At 59.5% G+C, this 18,283-nt stretch overlaps 1 protein-coding gene across 1 annotated transcript in view; it reads right to left on the reverse strand.

The window, feature by feature from the left end:
- ASPSCR1 (ASPSCR1 tether for SLC2A4, UBX domain containing) overlaps positions 1-18,222 on the reverse strand; it is a 34,172-nt gene extending 15,950 nt beyond the window's left edge. The window contains exons 1-7 of the mRNA XM_023729196.1: positions 18,096-18,222; positions 16,803-16,858; positions 13,755-13,869; positions 12,868-12,968; positions 4,012-4,069; positions 1,995-2,068; positions 1,092-1,527 (exon numbers count right to left, since the gene is read on the reverse strand). Coding sequence (XP_023584964.1) covers positions 1,092-1,527; positions 1,995-2,068; positions 4,012-4,069; positions 12,868-12,968; positions 13,755-13,869; positions 16,803-16,858; positions 18,096-18,197 — 942 coding nt within the window. The 5' untranslated portion in view covers positions 18,198-18,222. The remainder of the gene's footprint in view (positions 1-1,091; positions 1,528-1,994; positions 2,069-4,011; positions 4,070-12,867; positions 12,969-13,754; positions 13,870-16,802; positions 16,859-18,095) is intronic.
- Positions 18,223-18,283: the final 61 nt, after the last annotated feature.

Genomic DNA, 18,283 nt, shown 5'->3' on the forward strand with positions numbered 1-18,283 from the left:
CCTGGAAAAGGGGGGGCACCGGGGGAGGGGAGACTTGCGGAGACACAACGGAGAAAGCTGGCACTGGTGTGACCCCAAAAGCCACATGGCCACACAGAGGCCTCCTGCACGTGCTGTTGGTTGTGGGTGCGAGGCGGTGCCTGTCAGCAACCCCCCTACCCGCAGCTGGTGATCAGAGAAGTGGAGAGGAGCAGGTGGGCGTGACCGTGGGCAGGAAGGCAGGCAGGAACGGAGCCCAGATGGGCACTACAGAGGGCAGCGGGCCGGCGTCAGAGCTCTGTGCCGCCTGCCCACAAAGGAGCAGGGTGTGCTGCACACCTCACCCCAGGGAAGCCGACTAACAGGGGAAGGAGTGCCTGCACTGTTATTCCAGGGCTTGGACACCAGGCCCCGCAGGCCAGCCACCGGCATGTCACCCGGCCCAGTGACGACTGCACTCTCCGCCCAGCCAGCTGGCAGCAGCCGGAGAACATCCCCAGAGCCAGGCCCCCGGCGGAGCCGACGTCTCACCCACTTAGCGTCTGAGACCACATGAAGCGCGTCCCAACAGTGGGCGCGTTCACCTGCCCCCTGCTCCGTCGGGGCGACGTTAAAATGGCTCCGCAGCCCCCACACCCGTAGGGCTACAGGGGCTGGCTCAGGGTCACGCACTCAGCGGGGGACAAGCAACACCCAAAGCTACCACAGCAAGACTGCCAGGCCAAGCAGAAGGGTGGAGGGGGCCGCTCGAGTCACCACCGGGAAGAGAAGGGACTCAAAACCCACACGGTGACACGGGGGAAGGGGGGTGGGGACCGGTCGTACAGAAACAGCGCATGTCGCGATTGTGATGCTGGTCACCTGGATCTTTGCGTCTGTGAAAACCCATCAAAAAGCACATTTAAAACGGGTGCCTCAACACGATTGATTTCCACAAGAAAGCCGCCACCCTGATATTAGAGAGCACCCAGGGCCTGTCCCAGCACCAGGCTGACCAGGCCTGAGATCACATGGGGCTACCACAAACACTGCCAGCAGCCCCAAGTCAGGAGAGGGCCTTCCCAGAACCACCCAAGGGACCCCAGCCCCTCAAGGCCCTGACACCTCCTTACCGGCTCTGGCTCCTGCGGGGACTCTGGGCCAGGCTTTGACTTCTTTGGCTCAGACGGGCCTCCGGGACTAGAAAAGGACTTGGGTGATTTGGCGGATGGTGACATCAAGGAGCGCGAAGACCCAGAAGGGCCACCCAGACGCTGGCCCCCGCCAGAGAAGGGCACAAAGGGCGTTGGTGAGGGCACTTCTGCGTCCGGCTGTGCCGGACTCTCCACTGGCTTTGGGCCCCGGCCATCCACGTGGCCAGTCCCGGAGGGGCCTGCATCCTCTGAACGGCTCAGGTCGCCCCCGCTGAGCCCCCCAATGTCCAGGGGAAGCACAGGGTGGCCAGCGGCCTGGTCAGCAGAGATGGATGGTGCTGGGCTTCCTGGGGTTTTGCTCCTGACGCCCGCGGGCTCTGGCTTGCTGGCCGAGCCACATGGCTTCATGACAAACCTGTGCGAGGAGGCCCGGAAAGCGAGAGCACTGGGCACGCAGGCCTCACCCCCAGCGTGAAGCCCCGCCACACTCGTCAATGACAACCAACCAACGGGCTCCTGGATGGTCTGCACGGCTGTGCCTCCCACTCAACTTCATCTACGTCAGCAGAGAAAAGGAGCCCAAAGGAGCATCTGGGGGATGCACGGCCGCCCCCCAGCCCTGCGCGGCCCACGGGGGCCTGCCCACGCCACGCCAGCTCCCTGGAGCCCACCACGCCCACCCCCACACAGCCCACGCGGGGCCAGCTGTGAGAGGAGCCAGGGGGCATCGGCCTCCGACGAACGGGCTGGTGTGGGGGACGCTGTGAGAAGCGAGTCTTTCCTCACTCTGAACCCTCTTCCCTTTTCTTTGACACACACTTTACACAACTAAAGTTTCAAAATCAGCTCCCGAGCCCAGAAACTGCACTTCCCCCTCCTGACCTGATGATGGCACTGCCTCCAGTGACGCCCAGTGACTGCAGCGTTGTCCTCTGCAAGGCAGCCGGGCCGCTCACCTGCGGGGAGACCGAGACAGGACAGGTGGGGACTGAGACAGGTGAGCCAGGGACAGGACAGGTGGGGCCTAGGACAGGTGAGCCAGGGACAGGACAGGTGGGGCCCAGGACAGGTGAGCTAGGGACAGGTGGGCACAGGACACGACAGGTGAGGCCTGGGACAAGAGGGCCAGGGACAGGTGGGTCCCAGGACAGGTGAGCTTGGGACCAGTGGGCCCGGGACACAACAGGTAAGACCTGAGACAGGAGAGCTTGGGATAGGTGGGCCTGCGACACGACAGGTGGGACCTGAGACAGGTGAGCTTGGGATAGGTGGGCCCGGAACATGACAGGTGGGACCTGAGACAGGTGAGCTCAGGACAGGATAGGTGGGGCCTGGGACAGGTGAGCTCTGGACAGGTGGGCCCAGGACAGGTGAGCTTGGGACAGGTGGGCCCAGGACAGGACAGGTACGGCCTGGGACAGGTGAGCCAGGGACAGGACAGATGGGACCTGAGACAGGTGAGCTCGGGACAGGACAGGTGGGGCCTGGGAGAGGTGAGCCAGGGACAGGACAGGTGGGGCCCAGGACAGGTGAGCTTGGGACAGGTGGGCCCAGGACAGGACAGGTACGGCCTGGGACAGGTGAGCCAGGGACAGGACAGATGGGACCTGAGACAGGTGAGCTCGGGACAGGACAGGTGGGGCCTGGGACAGGTGAGCTCAGGACAGGACAGATGGGGCCTGGGACAGGTGAGCCAGGGATAGGACAGGTGGGGTCCAGGACAGCTGAGCTCGGGACAGGTGGACTCAGGACAGGACAGGTGGGGCCTGGGACATTTGGGGCCCAGGACAGGACAGGTAGGCTCGCGACAAGTGGGCCCGGGACAGGGCAGATGAGCCTGGGATAGGTGGACCCCACGCCAGGACCCCAGGCCTCATGGTAGCCCAAGCCAGTCAGCCCGAGGGACCAGCCCCAGGAAAATCACATGACCTCCGCGAGCATTTCAGCTTTTCCTTGTTAAAAACCCTCCCCCCACTCAGGCCTGGAGGCCAACCCTGCAGGGACCTCGAGGACAGGGTGCCCCTCCTCCCACCCGGAGCCCTTGGCAGCCCCAGTGCACACAGATGACCCTGACCCAACAAGGCCTGCGCCCACCCTCCTCCTCAACCCCCAAGGGCCCGCCAGCACCCAGTGCTCCCCCCAGGCCAGCCCGCCTCACCCCAAGCCCAGCTCATTCCTGCCCTCTGAGGACAGAGAGGGGCTGTCCTTGAGGAGGGGGTGTGCCTCTACAGGCTAGCTGGGCAGCACAGCAGGGGTCCCTGGCTCCTCTGTAGGAAGGGGTGACTGGGCGTCCCCGTTTCCACTAAGGCTGGGAGCCCGACGGCCACTTCCACTCCCAAGTCAGCAGCCCCCACCTCTGCAACTCCACAGGACACGCAGGTCTGGTCGGGGGGCCTGGCTGGGGATGTCAGGCTATGGCAAACGGGATGGTCCCATCCACACCAGGGTCCACTGGACCCCCCAGGGATGGCGGCCACCCTGGCCGGAGAGGGGTGCCCTGCCAGGGACAAAATAAAAGGCCTCTGTGAGGCTGGGATGCCAGGCGGAGGCCTGGGCAGGGGCTGGGCGCGGCCGGCAGGGCCTCAGTGTCGAGGCTGCGCCTGTCCCACACCACTCTCAGTTTTCAAAAAGATCAAAACACGGAGCAAAGCAAATATTTGTTACAACGAAACCACTTTTGTGACTCTCGGGCTTTGAGAGGAGCTGAGAAAACAAACAGGGCGTTGAGGGAGGTTGGGGTGTGGCGCGGCCGGCGAGGCAGCTCGGGCGTTTTTTTCCATGAAACACACGGTGCTCTCAGGAGCCAGGCCCCCGGCCGCTGCTGTGAGGCAGGTCTGGGGAGGGTGGGTTTTCCAGGTTGAAAAGGGGTGGGCAGGGGGCTGGGCAGGCGCTCACCTACCTCGTCCCTCATGTACACGCAGACAGGGGTCGTCTTGCCCAGCTGCTCCAAGCACTCCCTGGAAGGACAGACAGGGAACGTCACACTGGCTGCCAGGTCCATGCAAGGGACTGCAGCCCCCACCCCCGCAGCCCTGCCCCCCGGGAAAGCCCACCTGCAGTCCCACAGCCACCAGAGGGTGAGGTACCCATGGACGATGCCTGACCTTCAACACGTGGGCCAGGGTCCCCATGCAGGTCTGGTACCGCTGGCGGGGAGAGGTGAGGCCCTCCAGCAGAAGTGAAGGGGCCGAGCCAGGGATGTAGCCCCACAGCCAAAAGGCGCAGTGGCCTCCAACTGTCACGTGAGCCGCTGTCAGGGGCTGAGCTCAGCAGGGTGGCAGTTCTGGACCTGCCACACGAGCTCTCATCTAAGGCCTACCCTAGAAGGGTCCCGTCCCAGAGCCTCCAGGTCCACCCTGGGGGACGCAGCAAGTTCAGGGGCTCTGAGCCCCACCCCCAGTCACCCCCTTGCTCAGAACCCATGGGGGCGCCAGGACAGGACATGGCAGGGGCAGGCATGTTTGTAAAACAGTCACGAGCGTCACGTGCACACTGGCTCAGCCGCTGTGTCTCTGGGCCATCCGTGCCCCCTCATCAACCAGACCCTGAAGGGCAAGAGTGGCCCCCCAAAGGCACTAGTAAAGGAGGGCCCGTACCCAGCTGAGAGTTGCAAGGACATGAGCCGAAGCTCACGGCAGGCGCCCAGCCGGCAGGAGCGGCCTACAGGGGCTGCTGAGTGCTCCCTGAGCGACAGGTGCAGATAGGCTCTGCCCACGGCCCTGATGCCAGCTCATACCCTGGTGAAAGGGGCAAGACTCCCTCCAGAAGAATGAAGTGCCACACCCACAGGCAGACCCCAGGGATACGAGCGGCACAAAGGCAAAGCCACAGGCCAAGAGCGTCTGGAGAAGCATCAGGACAACCAGCAACGGCCCCAGGCCAGTGAACAGTGACTTGAGACACAACCAGAACGAGCCCAGGAGGTGTCCGTCAACCAATGACAGACCCACACAATGTTGTCCATCCACACAGTTGAACACTGTTGTTGTTGCCGTTCGGTGACATCGCGTCAGCTTCGACTCACAGCCACCCTACACACAACAGAAGGAAACACTGCCCAGTCCTGCGCCGTCCTCACAGTCACTGCTGTTTGCCTCTAGTGTTGCAGGCGCTGGGTCAGTCCATCTCACTGAGGGTCCTCCTCTTTTTCGCCGATCCTCTACTTTACCAAGCATGATGTCCTCTCCAGGGACTGGTCCCTCCTGATAACACGTCCAAAGTACATGGGATGAAGTCTTGTCATCCTCGCTTCCAAGAAGCATTCTACCTGTACTTCTTCCAGTTGAATACCACTCAGCCATAAGAAAGAATTAAGTGCCGACACAGGCCTGAAGGCATCTGTTTTAGGCTGTGCTGTCTAGAGAAGCAACACCATTTACGCATATATATCCGTATAAAAAAACCAAACCAAACCCGTTAAGAGTTGATTTCAACTCACAGTGATCCTATAGAACAGAGAAAAACTGCCCCATAGGGTTTCTAAGGAGTGGCTGGTGGATTCAAACTGCTGACCTTTTGGTTAGTAGCCAAGCTCTTAACCACTACGCCACCAGGGCTCCACATATACCAAAAAATTTATCTCAAGGAAACGGCTCACACAGTTGTAGAGGCTGGCAAGTCCCAAGTCCGTGGGTCCGGTGTCAGGCTGGATGCTTCTCCTGACTCACATAGCTGCAGGGGCTGATGAAGTCAAGACTGGAAGGTCAGACAGCAGGCCACTGGCTCACAAGCTTCGGAGGTTGACGAATCGAAGAGCAACCGATAAGACGGCAGACTGCTGGCTCATGGGCTGTGGAGGCTGATGAATCCAAGATTGGCAGGGAAGATGGTGAGCTGCTGGCTCAAGTTCCAAGAACTGGAAGTCAGATGATGATGAGCCGGATGCAGGATCCAGAGCGAGCAAGTTAGCTTTGCCAGAATGTCCATATGTACACATTGGATACAGGCCATACCGCTTAGGAAATCCCCCTTACAACCGATTGGCTGATCACATCAGATCACATCATGGAGAATGACTAAATCATTACATAACTGCCAAACCACATTCTTACGTAACTGCCAAATCACTGAGAATCACGGCCTAGCCAAGTTGACACATAATCTTAACTGTCAGTGTCCCATCAACAGACGATGGCCAAACACAACATAGTTCATCCACAAAATGGAATATTACTCAGCCATAAAAAAGAACGAAGCGCTGCCATGTGCTACGACACGGATGAACCTTAGAGACGCTACGTTAAGTGGAAGAAGAAAGACGCAAAAGGCTACATGTTGTATGATCCACTTACAGGCAATCCCCGGGTCACCTACTCCCAAGTCTATCTTTAAGCCAAACTCACACGTAAGTGGGAAGAATTAGGTACGGCTCATATCTGACGTTGTTCAGTCAAATGTCTGTCTTAGTATATAGCACAGAGTACCTTTCTATATACTAAAAAAAATTAAACACTTACAAATACGCTAAAACGTCTTTAACACAATAACAAAATGACAGTAACAATTATGTTTTGATTCACATCGCAAAGTGGTGCACTTTTGTTACAAAGAATCATTGTACGTACCTCAAATTTTTAATACGGTAGGCTTTACGGGGTTGGTTTGTAACTACGGGTTGTACGTAAGTCAGACGTTGGTAACCTGAGGACTGCCTGATATAAAATGTCCAGAAAGGGCAAACCTATGGAGACAGAAAGTGGCTCAGTGGTTGCCTAGGGCATGGGGTTTGCTGGGGATAATGAGGAGTGGCTGCTAACGGGCACAAGGTTTCTTCTGGGTAAAATGAAAATGTTCCGGAATTAGACGGCGGTGATGGTTGCACAGCACTGTGAATGCACTGGATTGTACACTTCAACACAGTTAAAGGGATAAATTTCATGTTGTGTGCATTGTACCACAACTTAAAAAAATTAGGAACAGTGCCGAAAGGCCGATGGCCCACACCAAGGCCCCTCAGAACCCAACACAGCACAGACGCCAGGCTAGAAGGACACCGGTGCCCCGGGCAGACCCAAAAGAAGAGGCTCAGGCTCCTCATGGACACGCTCCCTCCCTCGCTTTGTGTGATGAAGCCTGTTCCCACAAGGTTCCAGCACCTTGAGAACGGCCCTCTGAGGATGATGCTGGCCAGCTCCCCGAGCAGCGTAAACTCCACTCACGTCCTGGCACCCTCCTCCCTGCACTCAGGGCCCAGCGTGCACCCCAAACAACCCCCTGCACTCAGGGCCCAGTGTGCACCCCAAACACCCCCCTTCACTCAAGTCCCAGTGTGCACCCCAAACACCCTCCTTGCACTTGGAGCCTGGCATCACCCCATACACCCTCCATGCACTCAGGGCCCAGCATACACTCCAAACATCCTCCCTGCACTTGGGGCCCAGACACACACCAAACACACTCACTATGCTAGGGGCCCAGATGCACCCCAAATATCCTCCCTGTACTCAGGCGCCTGAAGCTGCTCTCCCGTTACCCACTCAACAGTGAGTCTTCACATCTGCCCTCCTTCCAGGAGACTGAGCCCCAGCCCACCGGACCTCTGTGACTGCACCCCAGGAATACAAGGCTGGCCCCAACAGGAGGGGCTGAGGAAACCTCACTGGAGGGAGGGGCTTCTGGGAAACAAGACACAGGAACCTGTGACGGCTGGAGAGAAGATCCATGTTCACAAGAGACATTCACAAGGCACACGCTGGGCAGAGTCCTGGGGCGGGGAGCTGCCCCCCACGCCGAGCAGCAATGGCCACGCCCCCCACGGCCCCTCCTCGGGCCGGCCCTCCCCAGGGGCAGCCCTCCCCAGGCATTCAGTCCAGGCAAAGGCCAGCCACCAGCACATCAAACGCCCGCCGTCTTTGAAGTGCGGCTCGGGTGGGCAGATGAGGCCCTGGGCCAGCCGGGGGGCTGTAAACATGTCATGTGAGCTGGCACACAAGGGGCGGGGCCGCCGCAATCGCTTCCAGACCCAAGGACAGGACAGCAGCCAGGGGAGTTCCCCCACCCCTCACACATGTGAGAGCCTCGGTGCTCCCCCACCCCCACCCCCACCGCCCCTCTCTACGAGTCCCTCCTGAGGATTCCGCACCCCAGCCCCAGCAGAACCCCTGGACGCCACTCTCCAGGTGGGAAGTGCAGACGAGGGGGCGCACAGAGCCCACTGGACGCCACCAGCCCTGCCAGGACCAGTGAGGCCTGAGACCCGGCCAAGCAGTCACACTGTGTGTGGTTTCAGAAGCCCTCCCCAACCAAGAGCTCAGGGTCCAGGCATGGGGGCCGCCCGCCGGCTCTCTGAGGCCTGCGTACGCCATCATTGGTGCTGACTGAGACGGCCGGCACAAACACGGGCAGGGCCATCACGCCAAGGCTGGAACCCCCACCCAACCACACAGACCGACAGGTGGGACTGCCGGTGCTGAGGCGAGGCCTCATCTGGGGCCCCGAGGAAACGCTGCTGGGGCTAGGACTGGGGCCGGGACTGCCGAACGGCCTCCCCAGACACGCCAAAGGAGGCCGGTGTACCCAGAAGAGCTCCGAGCAGGAGGACCCAGCGCTCACCTCTGGCTGCCCGGAAGTTTCTGGGCTAGGCATACAGACCAGCCTGAGGGACAGGGTGCCCTGGGACCCACGTTAACCACGTACACCACCCGGGGATTCCACGCGTGTGCTTGATGCCACCAAACCGCATGTTCAAATCTGGTTAAAATGGTAAATTCTGTTACGCACACTCTACCACGCACCCAGACGCAAAAATTAGGTAAAAATTACGGAAACCTGAATAAAGTACGGACTTGACTTTATTTAAAAAGTCTGTCAATTAAAGACGAACAATTCAGAAAAGGCGGAGGGTGGCTACACAACTCGAAAAACGTCACCAATGTCATCGAATCACACGTGTAGAAATTGTTGCATTGATGCACACTCTGCTGTGCGTGTTCTCAACAACAACAAATATAAAACAAGTTACAAGAACCAAAAACACCAGCAGGCTCCCAATCTCACTTCCCCCACCTGCCTCAAGCCCCTGATGGCCTCCTCAGAGCCCAACCACCCACTCAGCCCACCAAGGGTCCCAGGCCATCAAGATGAGAGATGCTGAGGGGGACCGGGCATCAGGGGTGTGGGCAGGGGCTCTGGGGCAGGGACCTCCTGAGCAGCACCAGACCTGGGCCCACAACACAGCCAGCGTCTGCCAGCGGGAAAGTCCTTCTGGGGGCAGAGCTGGCTAACTCGACACTTTAAAAAGAGCTCCACTGTCAGTCACCAAGTCGACTATGGACAGAGAGCAGCACCGAGCAGGCTGTGTGGGGGAGACCGGAGTCCTCACCCCTAGCGTCTCCAGTGAGTGCAAGCTTCCTTCCGGCTCAGCCCCTCCAACCAGAACAGCGTCGAGCTCCACATCTGGCACCCACTTGGTGGGATCCTCGGGTCACAGGGAAAACGCAAAAGCACCCACCTGGTGGCCCTGAACTCGTCCCCCTGGCCAGTCCGGCCATGGACGCGCTGTCCAGCAACAGCATCAGCCTCCCACAGCTCCTGAGGACTTGCCCCTGGCTGGTCCAGAGGGAGACGCAAACTGGGTGTGAAACACCCCAGCCCCAAAGACTCCGACCAGCAAAAGGACGCACGCTGGTTCTGCAGGAGCTTCTTCTACTGACTGTACGCTCAAACGATGGCATTGTGGGTACAGTGAGTTAAAGTGAGCCTGCTCCTGAAGTTAATCCCACCTGCCTTTTGCTCTTTTTAACATGTCCATGAGAGAATCTGGCATTGCCACACGGCCCACATGGTGGTTCTGGAGCCGGGGCTGCTCCCAATACCAGGGCCCAGGGTGGGGCCACCCACGTGATCCCATGCGGACAAGCCACCACCACAGAAAGGCACAGCCGTGTCTGCCCCAGGAAGGGGCGCGGGGGGCCCAGCCACACAAAGCTGGCTTTATCCCGGAAGACCACGCCAATCCCAACCACGCCCTCGGGGCCGTATGCTGGCGCCCTCTCTGGGAAGCACCCCACCTGCCAAGCTGAGCATGCCAAAATTTCCTTCCTGCACTCGTGCTCTTCCAGAAAGTGTCATGTGAGAAAGGCTTGTCCGACACAGCAGAGACTCAGAATGCCCAAAGCCACCCCCTCCTGCCTCCAGCCAGCCCTGGGGCACTCTGCGCAGCTGCAGGCCCCCCACCTCATTCCAACCCGTCGGGGAGCCATGGGGCTGCTTTGGGTGCAGCAATTCTCCTCAAAGGCGTATTCTACGGAGTCCCTGCAGGTGTGTAAACATCTGCCAGCAACTGGACTAAACCAAAGCTAAGAAGTTTCCTGAATACAACCAAACACTTAGCAGAACAGAGTAGCAGGGGCAGGGGTCTGGGGACCATGCTTTCAGGGAACAGCTAGATCAACTGGCATAACAAAGCTTATTAAGAAAATGTTCCACATTTCACTTTGGTGAGTGGCATCTGTGGTCTTAACAGCTAATGAGAGGCCGTCTAAGATGCATCAATTGGTCCCAATCCACCTGGTATAAAGGAGAATGAAGAACACCAAAGACACAAGGAAAGTATAGCCCAAGAGACAGAAAGGGCCACATAAACCAGAGACTTCATCAGCCTGAGAACAGAAGAACTAGATGGGGCCTGGCTACCACCAGTGACCACCCTGCCAGGGAACACAACAGAGTCCCTGTGGAGCCGGAAAATGGGGTGCAGAACTCAAGTTCTAGTAAAAAGACCAGACTTAACGGTTTGATTGAAACTGGAGGGACCCCAGAAGACATGGCCCCTGGACTTTGTTAGCCCAAAACTAAAACCATTCCCAAGGCCAGCTCTTCAAACAAACATTGGACTAGACTATGGAACATAAAATCATGCTCGTGAAAAGTGGGCTTTTTAGCTCAAGTAGGTCCATGAGACTAAACGGGCAGCTCCTGTCCGGAGGTGAGATGAGAAGGCAGAGCGGGTCAGGAGCTGGTTCAATGGACACGGGAAATCGGGGTGGGAAGGAGGAGTGTGCTGTCACAGTACAGGGCGAGCAAGTAGGATCAAGTAACAACGTACGGATAAACTTTTGCATGACAGACCAACCTGAACTGTAAATTTTCACTTAAAACACAACCATCAAAAACATTAAAAATAAACAAAATCTCGCACCAGACAGTTTACTGGAACCCCACTCCTGATGGTGTCAATGCAGACACAACCAACTGCCCAGCGCTGGTGCGCAGATCCGGCCACGCTCCGCACGGGGGACAAGGCAGCTGTGAGAGTAACACCACAAGAACGTTCTACAAGGTACTCGCGACACGCTCGCGAGCAAACAGGATTAGGACACACATCGCTGTTCAAAGCGATCCTGTTTACAGCCTGAAGTGCACACACACGCACACGTGTGCACACTGGCACACACGCGCACCAGCACACAGACACACAGACGTTCACCAGCTCTGTGTGGGGCACGGCGGCAGCAGGACCCCTGCTCTCGGGCCTGACCACACCTGCCCCGCCACCTATTATCACTTAACTTCTCAGGAGCCACGGCCTCCTCCTCCTCCATTCTGGTTTTAAACGACGTTCTCACAGAGTTCACAACATCAGCCAGACCTAAAGGGCTTCCACGGGCCTCCCCAGCCCTCCACAAGTGCCACCTGACGCCTCTAGCCGCTTCCCATCACAAGCACAGCACAGTGGCCGGCCCATAGAAGCATCGGTGCCAACAGGCCCCCGAAACCGCCTGAGAGAAGCAGCACCGTGGACACGCCTCTCTGCATGGCGGGCCTCAGGAGGAAGTGGGGGAGGGGGGGTCCTGGCGTTTGGGCCCAGGCTCCTCAGAGCTGGGGAGGGGCCACCAGGGTCTCAGTTCATGAGCCCTAAGGTACTGGCCCCAGCGCCTCGTACGGAGGACAGCGTGGAGATGTGAGCCAGCACGCCAGAGGAGAGGGCACTGGCAGGTGGCCCTGTGAATGCTGTTCAAGGGACACGAACAGGCGGTCTGCTCGGGCCGAAAGGGCTGCTTAGACGGCTGACTGGCGCAGCGCCAGGTGACCCAAGGGCTCCTACCAGGCCAGAGTGGGCGCATCTGCCCCCATGGTGCCTGCCCGATGGGGCCACGTGCGTGCCTAGGGGAGCCGCATCTCCCACACGGGCAGCGGGACGGGGTGCCGGGCCCTGCTCACCATCACACCACCACGCTGCTGACAAGGAACTTGCCCACCCAGCATGCCTGGCCTCCAGCCGGAGTCCCCCCATCTGCTAGCTGACAACGTCACGGGGGTCAGAGCTGCTCACCCCATGATGGAAGACCGAAAGCAAAAGCACTGCCCCTTGGATCCGTTCAGGAACAACCGTTGGTCCACCTCACTCGTCCCCGACGGGGGGTGACACGTGTGCACCTCACTAACATTTTTTAAACACAGACGAGGCATTTCACACCCCACGGGTTCTGCAGCTGAGAAACCACTGCGTGGACAGGCCTGTTGTACCCCAGGACCCCAGGGCACCCAGCTACTCCCAGGGACGTGCAAGCAGGGGGTGGGCCCCTCAGAGGCCGCCTGAGTCCCCAGCGGAGGACCAGGCACATACCACTCATCCAGGAGCCTCCATGGGAAAGGGGGCTCTGGGTGCAGCTGGTGACGGGCGGCCCCCACCTCCCTCCCCTCCATGGAGAACCACAAAGCATCAGAAGGCTCAGCTCGGCCAGCGCAGAGCTCCGTCTCCAGGCCTAAGAGGCCCTGACGAGGCAGTGTCCAGTCGAAGCTGTCCACCGCTCACCTGGTCTGAGGGAAGTGGCTGAGAAGCTCCCAGAGCGTCTGGCCGGCACAGAAGGTGTCCTGTAGCCGAACACCGTCGGCCAGCTGCAGTGCGACGCGAACCTGCAGGGGCAAGCAGAAGGGACGTCACCAGGAAGGAATGCAGCCGGCCAGGCCCAAGTCCAGAGGCACACGCAAGCCGGCAGTCTGGTTCTTGGGCACAGGCGGGAGGCCACCTGCCCCTCCAAGCCTCCAGGAAGGTTGTGAGCACCTGGAGACCGGCTCCCGGGGATAAGCAGGTGCCCCTCTGCACACTCTGCAAACTGCACACATCTGTGTGTACGCATCAGTGTGCACCATGCATGCATGTACAGTATGCATACGTGTACGTATGTGTGTATGCACGTGTGCATGTCTACATGTGCGAACGTACGCACAACACAGGTGTGCACCCGCGTACGCATGTACTGTGTACACGTATGCATGGGGGTGGTGTGCAGGCGTGCGTGTCAGAGTACAGTTGTACTCTGTAGGATTTTCAACGGCTGATTTTTCAGAAGTAGATCACCAGGCCTCTCTTCCAAAGCACCTCTGGGTGGAGTCGAACCTCTGACCTTTCAGTGAGCAGCTAGCACGGTCACTGCCAGCACCACCCGGGGACTCGGCACAGCATCAGCCTGACGCTGTTCTGCCTCCATAAACCAGCCTCGTCCCACGGCGTGTACGAGGCCGACTGAGACAGCAGCTCTGGGGCCACTCCCCCCAAGGTTGTTACCGAGCCTAGGGGCCGACTTGGTGACCCCAGGGCACGGCGCCCCCCCCGCCCCCCCGATGAACTACCCCCACCGCGGTCCAAACAGCCCCAACAACAGCACCTGGCGCTGCTGCCGCCCCCGGAGGCCCAACTACCGTGTTCTCGGGGCCCTCGCGGCTCCGGGCGGCGGGCACCATCTCGAGCTTGGCGTTGTTGGGCAGGTTGGCAAACCTCCACTGCAGGGAGAGGTCCAGCACGCTCCTCTGAAACCTGTAAACCAGAACAAAGCGCGTTGGCCACGCGCTTACCCACCCACGGCACCCGGGGCAGCCCGTCCAGCCTGGCGCAGCCCTCTGGGAGCGGTGCCAGCTGGGCGGCACTCACTTCTGTCTTGGTCCCCACCCAGCTCCCCCGGGGCTACAGCAACAGGGAGTCACCACCTGAGGCCTGCAGGGACAAAAAGCAAGTCCCAGGCAAGGCAGGTCAGCCAGAAGCAAAGGCAAGCTCGGCCCCAGCACAGGGCAGCACGGAAGCATCAGCCTCAGGCCCCCCACAGCACAAACCCAGGACAGACTCAGAGAGCCAGAGGCATCTGCTTGGAATGTTCTGGAATAACGATGCTCCGTCTCCACAGCCCAAAGCTGCAACCCAGAGCAGACCCAGCTGCCACGCTACCTGCACCGCCAGCCCCCCGCCAAAACGATCACCTCCCCATCACGCCAGCCTCCTGCCGTCCCCGAGGCGGGTCCACAACTCCAAAGACAAGCAGCAGGAAGCAGAGTTCCAAAGGAGAACCTGCCCAAAGTCCTGAAGGTCAGGCCTGGTGCTCACAGTGCACAGGGCTGAGGGGCTGGACCGATATTCCTGGCTCAAGAACTAATTTCTCCAGCCTGGGAGCCACTCACCATCTCCCTGCCCTACCTTGCACACATTTGCTGACAAGGACCGAGAGCCCCGTCACGCAGGCCACGGCCAGTGTGGCTCTCAGGGACAGAGGACTCGGGGGCTCCTGGGCCCAAGGGGACGGGGTTTCTCAGAAGAACCGGGGTGTGAAGAAAGATGATGAGCCAAGAGATGATGAGCCACGAGCGGCTCTGGGGTCAGACCTGCACCACCAGCCACGCTTAGCCCTGCTTTGTAAACCAGAAGCTCTGATGAGAAGGCCCAACAGGCCAACCATGGCCACACCCAGGCCAAGCCAGGCCAAGAGAGTGTGCCCGAGGTCCAGCTCAGCTCACACCTCAGCCATGATCGACAGAGAAGCAACTTCACTCCTCGGGAGAGAAGAACAAGCAGAGAGAGAGGCGGCGGGAGAAGGAGATCTGGGTGCTGCCTTGCTCCAGGGACCCTTCATGCAGAAAGAGGCACAGCCGGTGGCCCTGGGACCCCCCTGACCCCATGCTCCCTGACCCCGGGCCCCCAACTTTGTGCCCCCCAGGGCCCCCCTGACTCCACACCCTCCTTGATCCCACACCCCTTGGAGCCCCGTTGACCCTGTGCCCTCCCAGAGCCCTATAAGAACAAGGCCCACTGCTGCTGACCCCAGGGGTCACTCGCATCTGAGAAAACCCGCTGCCGGGTGATGCCAACTTTGAGGGCGAGAGACAGCGGGCAGGGTGAGCCACGGGCAGCACCGACAAAACTCACTCGCGCCACACAAAAGCCAAACCCCGCGCTCTATCCTTCCAAAAGTTTAGGAAAAAACTACAAAGACAGAACGTGCGTGAAATGCAAACACGCCCCAAGCGGCCAGCTGACAGCGCGGGTGCCGAAAGACCACGGGAAACGATTCGTGATTTTCTGAATCGCAAACAGACTTTATAAAGCTCGAGGGCGATCGGAAGAACTGACAAACAGGCGATCCTCAACACTGGCTACCAAAGCGAGTCTGGAAGTTGCCGTGATAGCAAAACGGGGACAGCAGATCCACGGAGAGCCAAGGGCAGGGGACGGGGACGCGTCACACACGTGCTGGACGCCTGCCCCTGCAGCAGCAGCATCTTTCAACCAAATCATGTAGTTGGGGGATGAAAGGGAGACTCAACAAAAATCGACGTGGTGTTACAAGAGGCCTGATCAAAACGTTTCCAATGGGCTCCAGGGGGACCCCGCCAGTGGATGGCATGCTGTCATGGCCCCCACGGGAGGAGGTTCGGCCCTGTGCAGCCACAACTCCGGACTCCAGCATCCGCTGGGGCAAACCTGGCTGAGGGAGGCTCTGGAGGCTGGGACAGGAGGCAGAAGAATGGGACAGCTTGTCGGCCCTTCCGCTCAGAAACTCTTCCCAGAGGCCCTGGCTGCCCCATCCAGCTTCACAGTGGGAGGCTCGACACACGGGTGTGAACCCCATCCCCTTCTTTGGAAAACTGCATGTAACTCTGGGGCAGAGAGGATGCCAAGGCCCACTTCTCAGGCCCACTTCTCCGTGACCAGCTAGCTTTCTGCCCAGCCCCCCAGAACATAAACAGGAAAAGGCACTAAGACCTTCACGGTGCTCAGGCTAAAACTCAAACTCCCTGCTGGCCCCCCACAGCCCTCACACCCTCTGCCCAGCCACACGGGCCTCTCTCCTCTCTGGTCTTGGACCCCCAGGCTCAGTCGCAGCCTAAAAGACCCCCCTCAGACAAGGTGGTCTAAGACTGTGTTCTCATATTCACTCACGTATACTCACACACACACGTGCACGTTTCAAGTACAAACGTATATAATCAGACACACACTCACGTAAACATACATAAACCCACGTACTCACTCGCGTACCCTCCCACTCACTCAAACACAAACATACATGGTCACACAGATACACACACATACACACACGCTCACACATACATACACTCAAGCATAAACATTCACACATATGCACCCACTCACACCCTAACACACTCACACCCTAACACACTCACACACATACACACTCAAAGCAGTCTGGCTCAGCTCTTCATGACCGATAAACGCCATCTGTCGGTAAAGTTGCTCTGTGCCTGTGCCCTGCACCCTACACCCTCTGGGAGGGTCAAGACCAAGGCTCTCCCCTTACCACTGGCTCCCCGCGCCTGGCACCATGCCAGCACATAGCAGGTGCTCGGGAAACAGGATTAACAGAGAATAGCCTGCAGCACAACGACATTTCTCCCGAGAGCCAGGGTAGCCCAGCCGAGCGCCTGAACCCGGAGGCTGAGCGAGCAGTGGGGTGGACTCACTTCAGGTCATATTCGCAGGGGTTGAAGTCCTGCCGCTGGCACGTGTCCTCCAGGACCTGGAGCAAGAGGAAAAGACAGTGAGGCACACAAACCATTTCTTTGGGGACCGGTTCACTCTATCCACACAAAACCCGGTACGAGGCCAGTGATGGACTGTCCACTCACAGCGCCCTGGCTACCCCCACAGATGCCATTCACTCTGCCCCCTTCCTCACTGGGGCTCCGAAATCACCCCCAGCTCTGCCAGGACATACACTCTGGGAGTCCCTCCCCAAACTACACAACCCCACTGTACACAGAATAAAAGCCAAACTCTGTAGTCGGGGTCCTGGCCTTACACACAGCCCCCACCTGCCTGCACGCCTCTGCCCCTTCCCCATCGGAGCCAGCTCCAGTGTGTGCCCAGCTCCTTCACAGCCCCTGGGAAGCCCCCACTTCCACCCCTGGCACACACCCTGACCAGAGCTGCTTTCACACACACGTTCTTCACCCCCTCACAGGTCTCCTACCACTGCCCTGGCCTGTGGGCCCGACTGTGTCACTGGATGTCCCCTACACAGCAGGGGCTGATAAACTCATTGCCGTCGAGTCAGTTCCAACTCATAGTGACCCTACAGGACAGAGCAAAACTGGCCCATAGGGTTTCCAAGGAGCAGCTGGTGGATTCGAACTGCCGACCTTTTGATTAGCAGCGAAGCTCTTAAATCATTGTGCCACCAAGGCTCCTCAGGGTCGGATAAGTAGCTTTAAATTTGAGTCGAGGTCACCCATTCATCTGATCTCGGTAAAAGTGTGGGGGATGACTCATCAAAAACAGCTTCCAGGCACAAAGATGACTCATCAAAAACAGCTTCCACGCACAAAGGCCAGCGGATCTAGCCACGGGGGAAACAGGGCTCCGAGGCCGGATGGTCGCCCCCGGGTGGGGACATGGGTCTGGGGGCTCCACTCTTCCTGGCGCCCTCGGAAGCTCGGGTTCGCCGAGAGCCAGGTACTCGGAGGGGATGACAAGAGATGCTGCCCTCCCACCACCCTCAGGAGCCGCGCGCCAGCCCACTGGCCCTAGGGCACCGCCCCCTGCCCGGCCCGAAAAGACCCCCGCGGAAGGCCGCGGCCACGGCAGTGGGCGGGCCCTCCGCGCCAGGAGGCCGCCCATTGGCCACTGGAGGCCCTGCCCAGAAGCCCCGCCCCCGAGGCCCTCCGGAGCCAACCGCAAGGGGCGGGCCCGGAGCCGGCTTCCTCCGCCCGGCGGCCTGCGGCCCGGCCACCCGTCTGCCCCGGCCGGCGGCGCACCTGCAGCAGCACGGTGCTCGGCGTCACCTTCACCGTGTGGCGCCGCCCGTTTGGGGCCAGCACCGACACCGTGGAGCCCCCGCTGCCTGCCGGAGCCGCCATCTTCCGCTCACGTGACCGCCTCACGGGTCCAACTACTTTCTCGACGCTGGCGGTCGCGCGTCCGAGGGGCGGGGCGGGAGCGCACT

The sequence above is a fragment of the Trichechus manatus genome, unplaced genomic scaffold (genome assembly GCF_000243295.1).
Source record: "Trichechus manatus latirostris isolate Lorelei unplaced genomic scaffold, TriManLat1.0 scaffold00028, whole genome shotgun sequence".
NCBI lineage: Eukaryota > Metazoa > Chordata > Mammalia > Sirenia > Trichechidae > Trichechus > Trichechus manatus.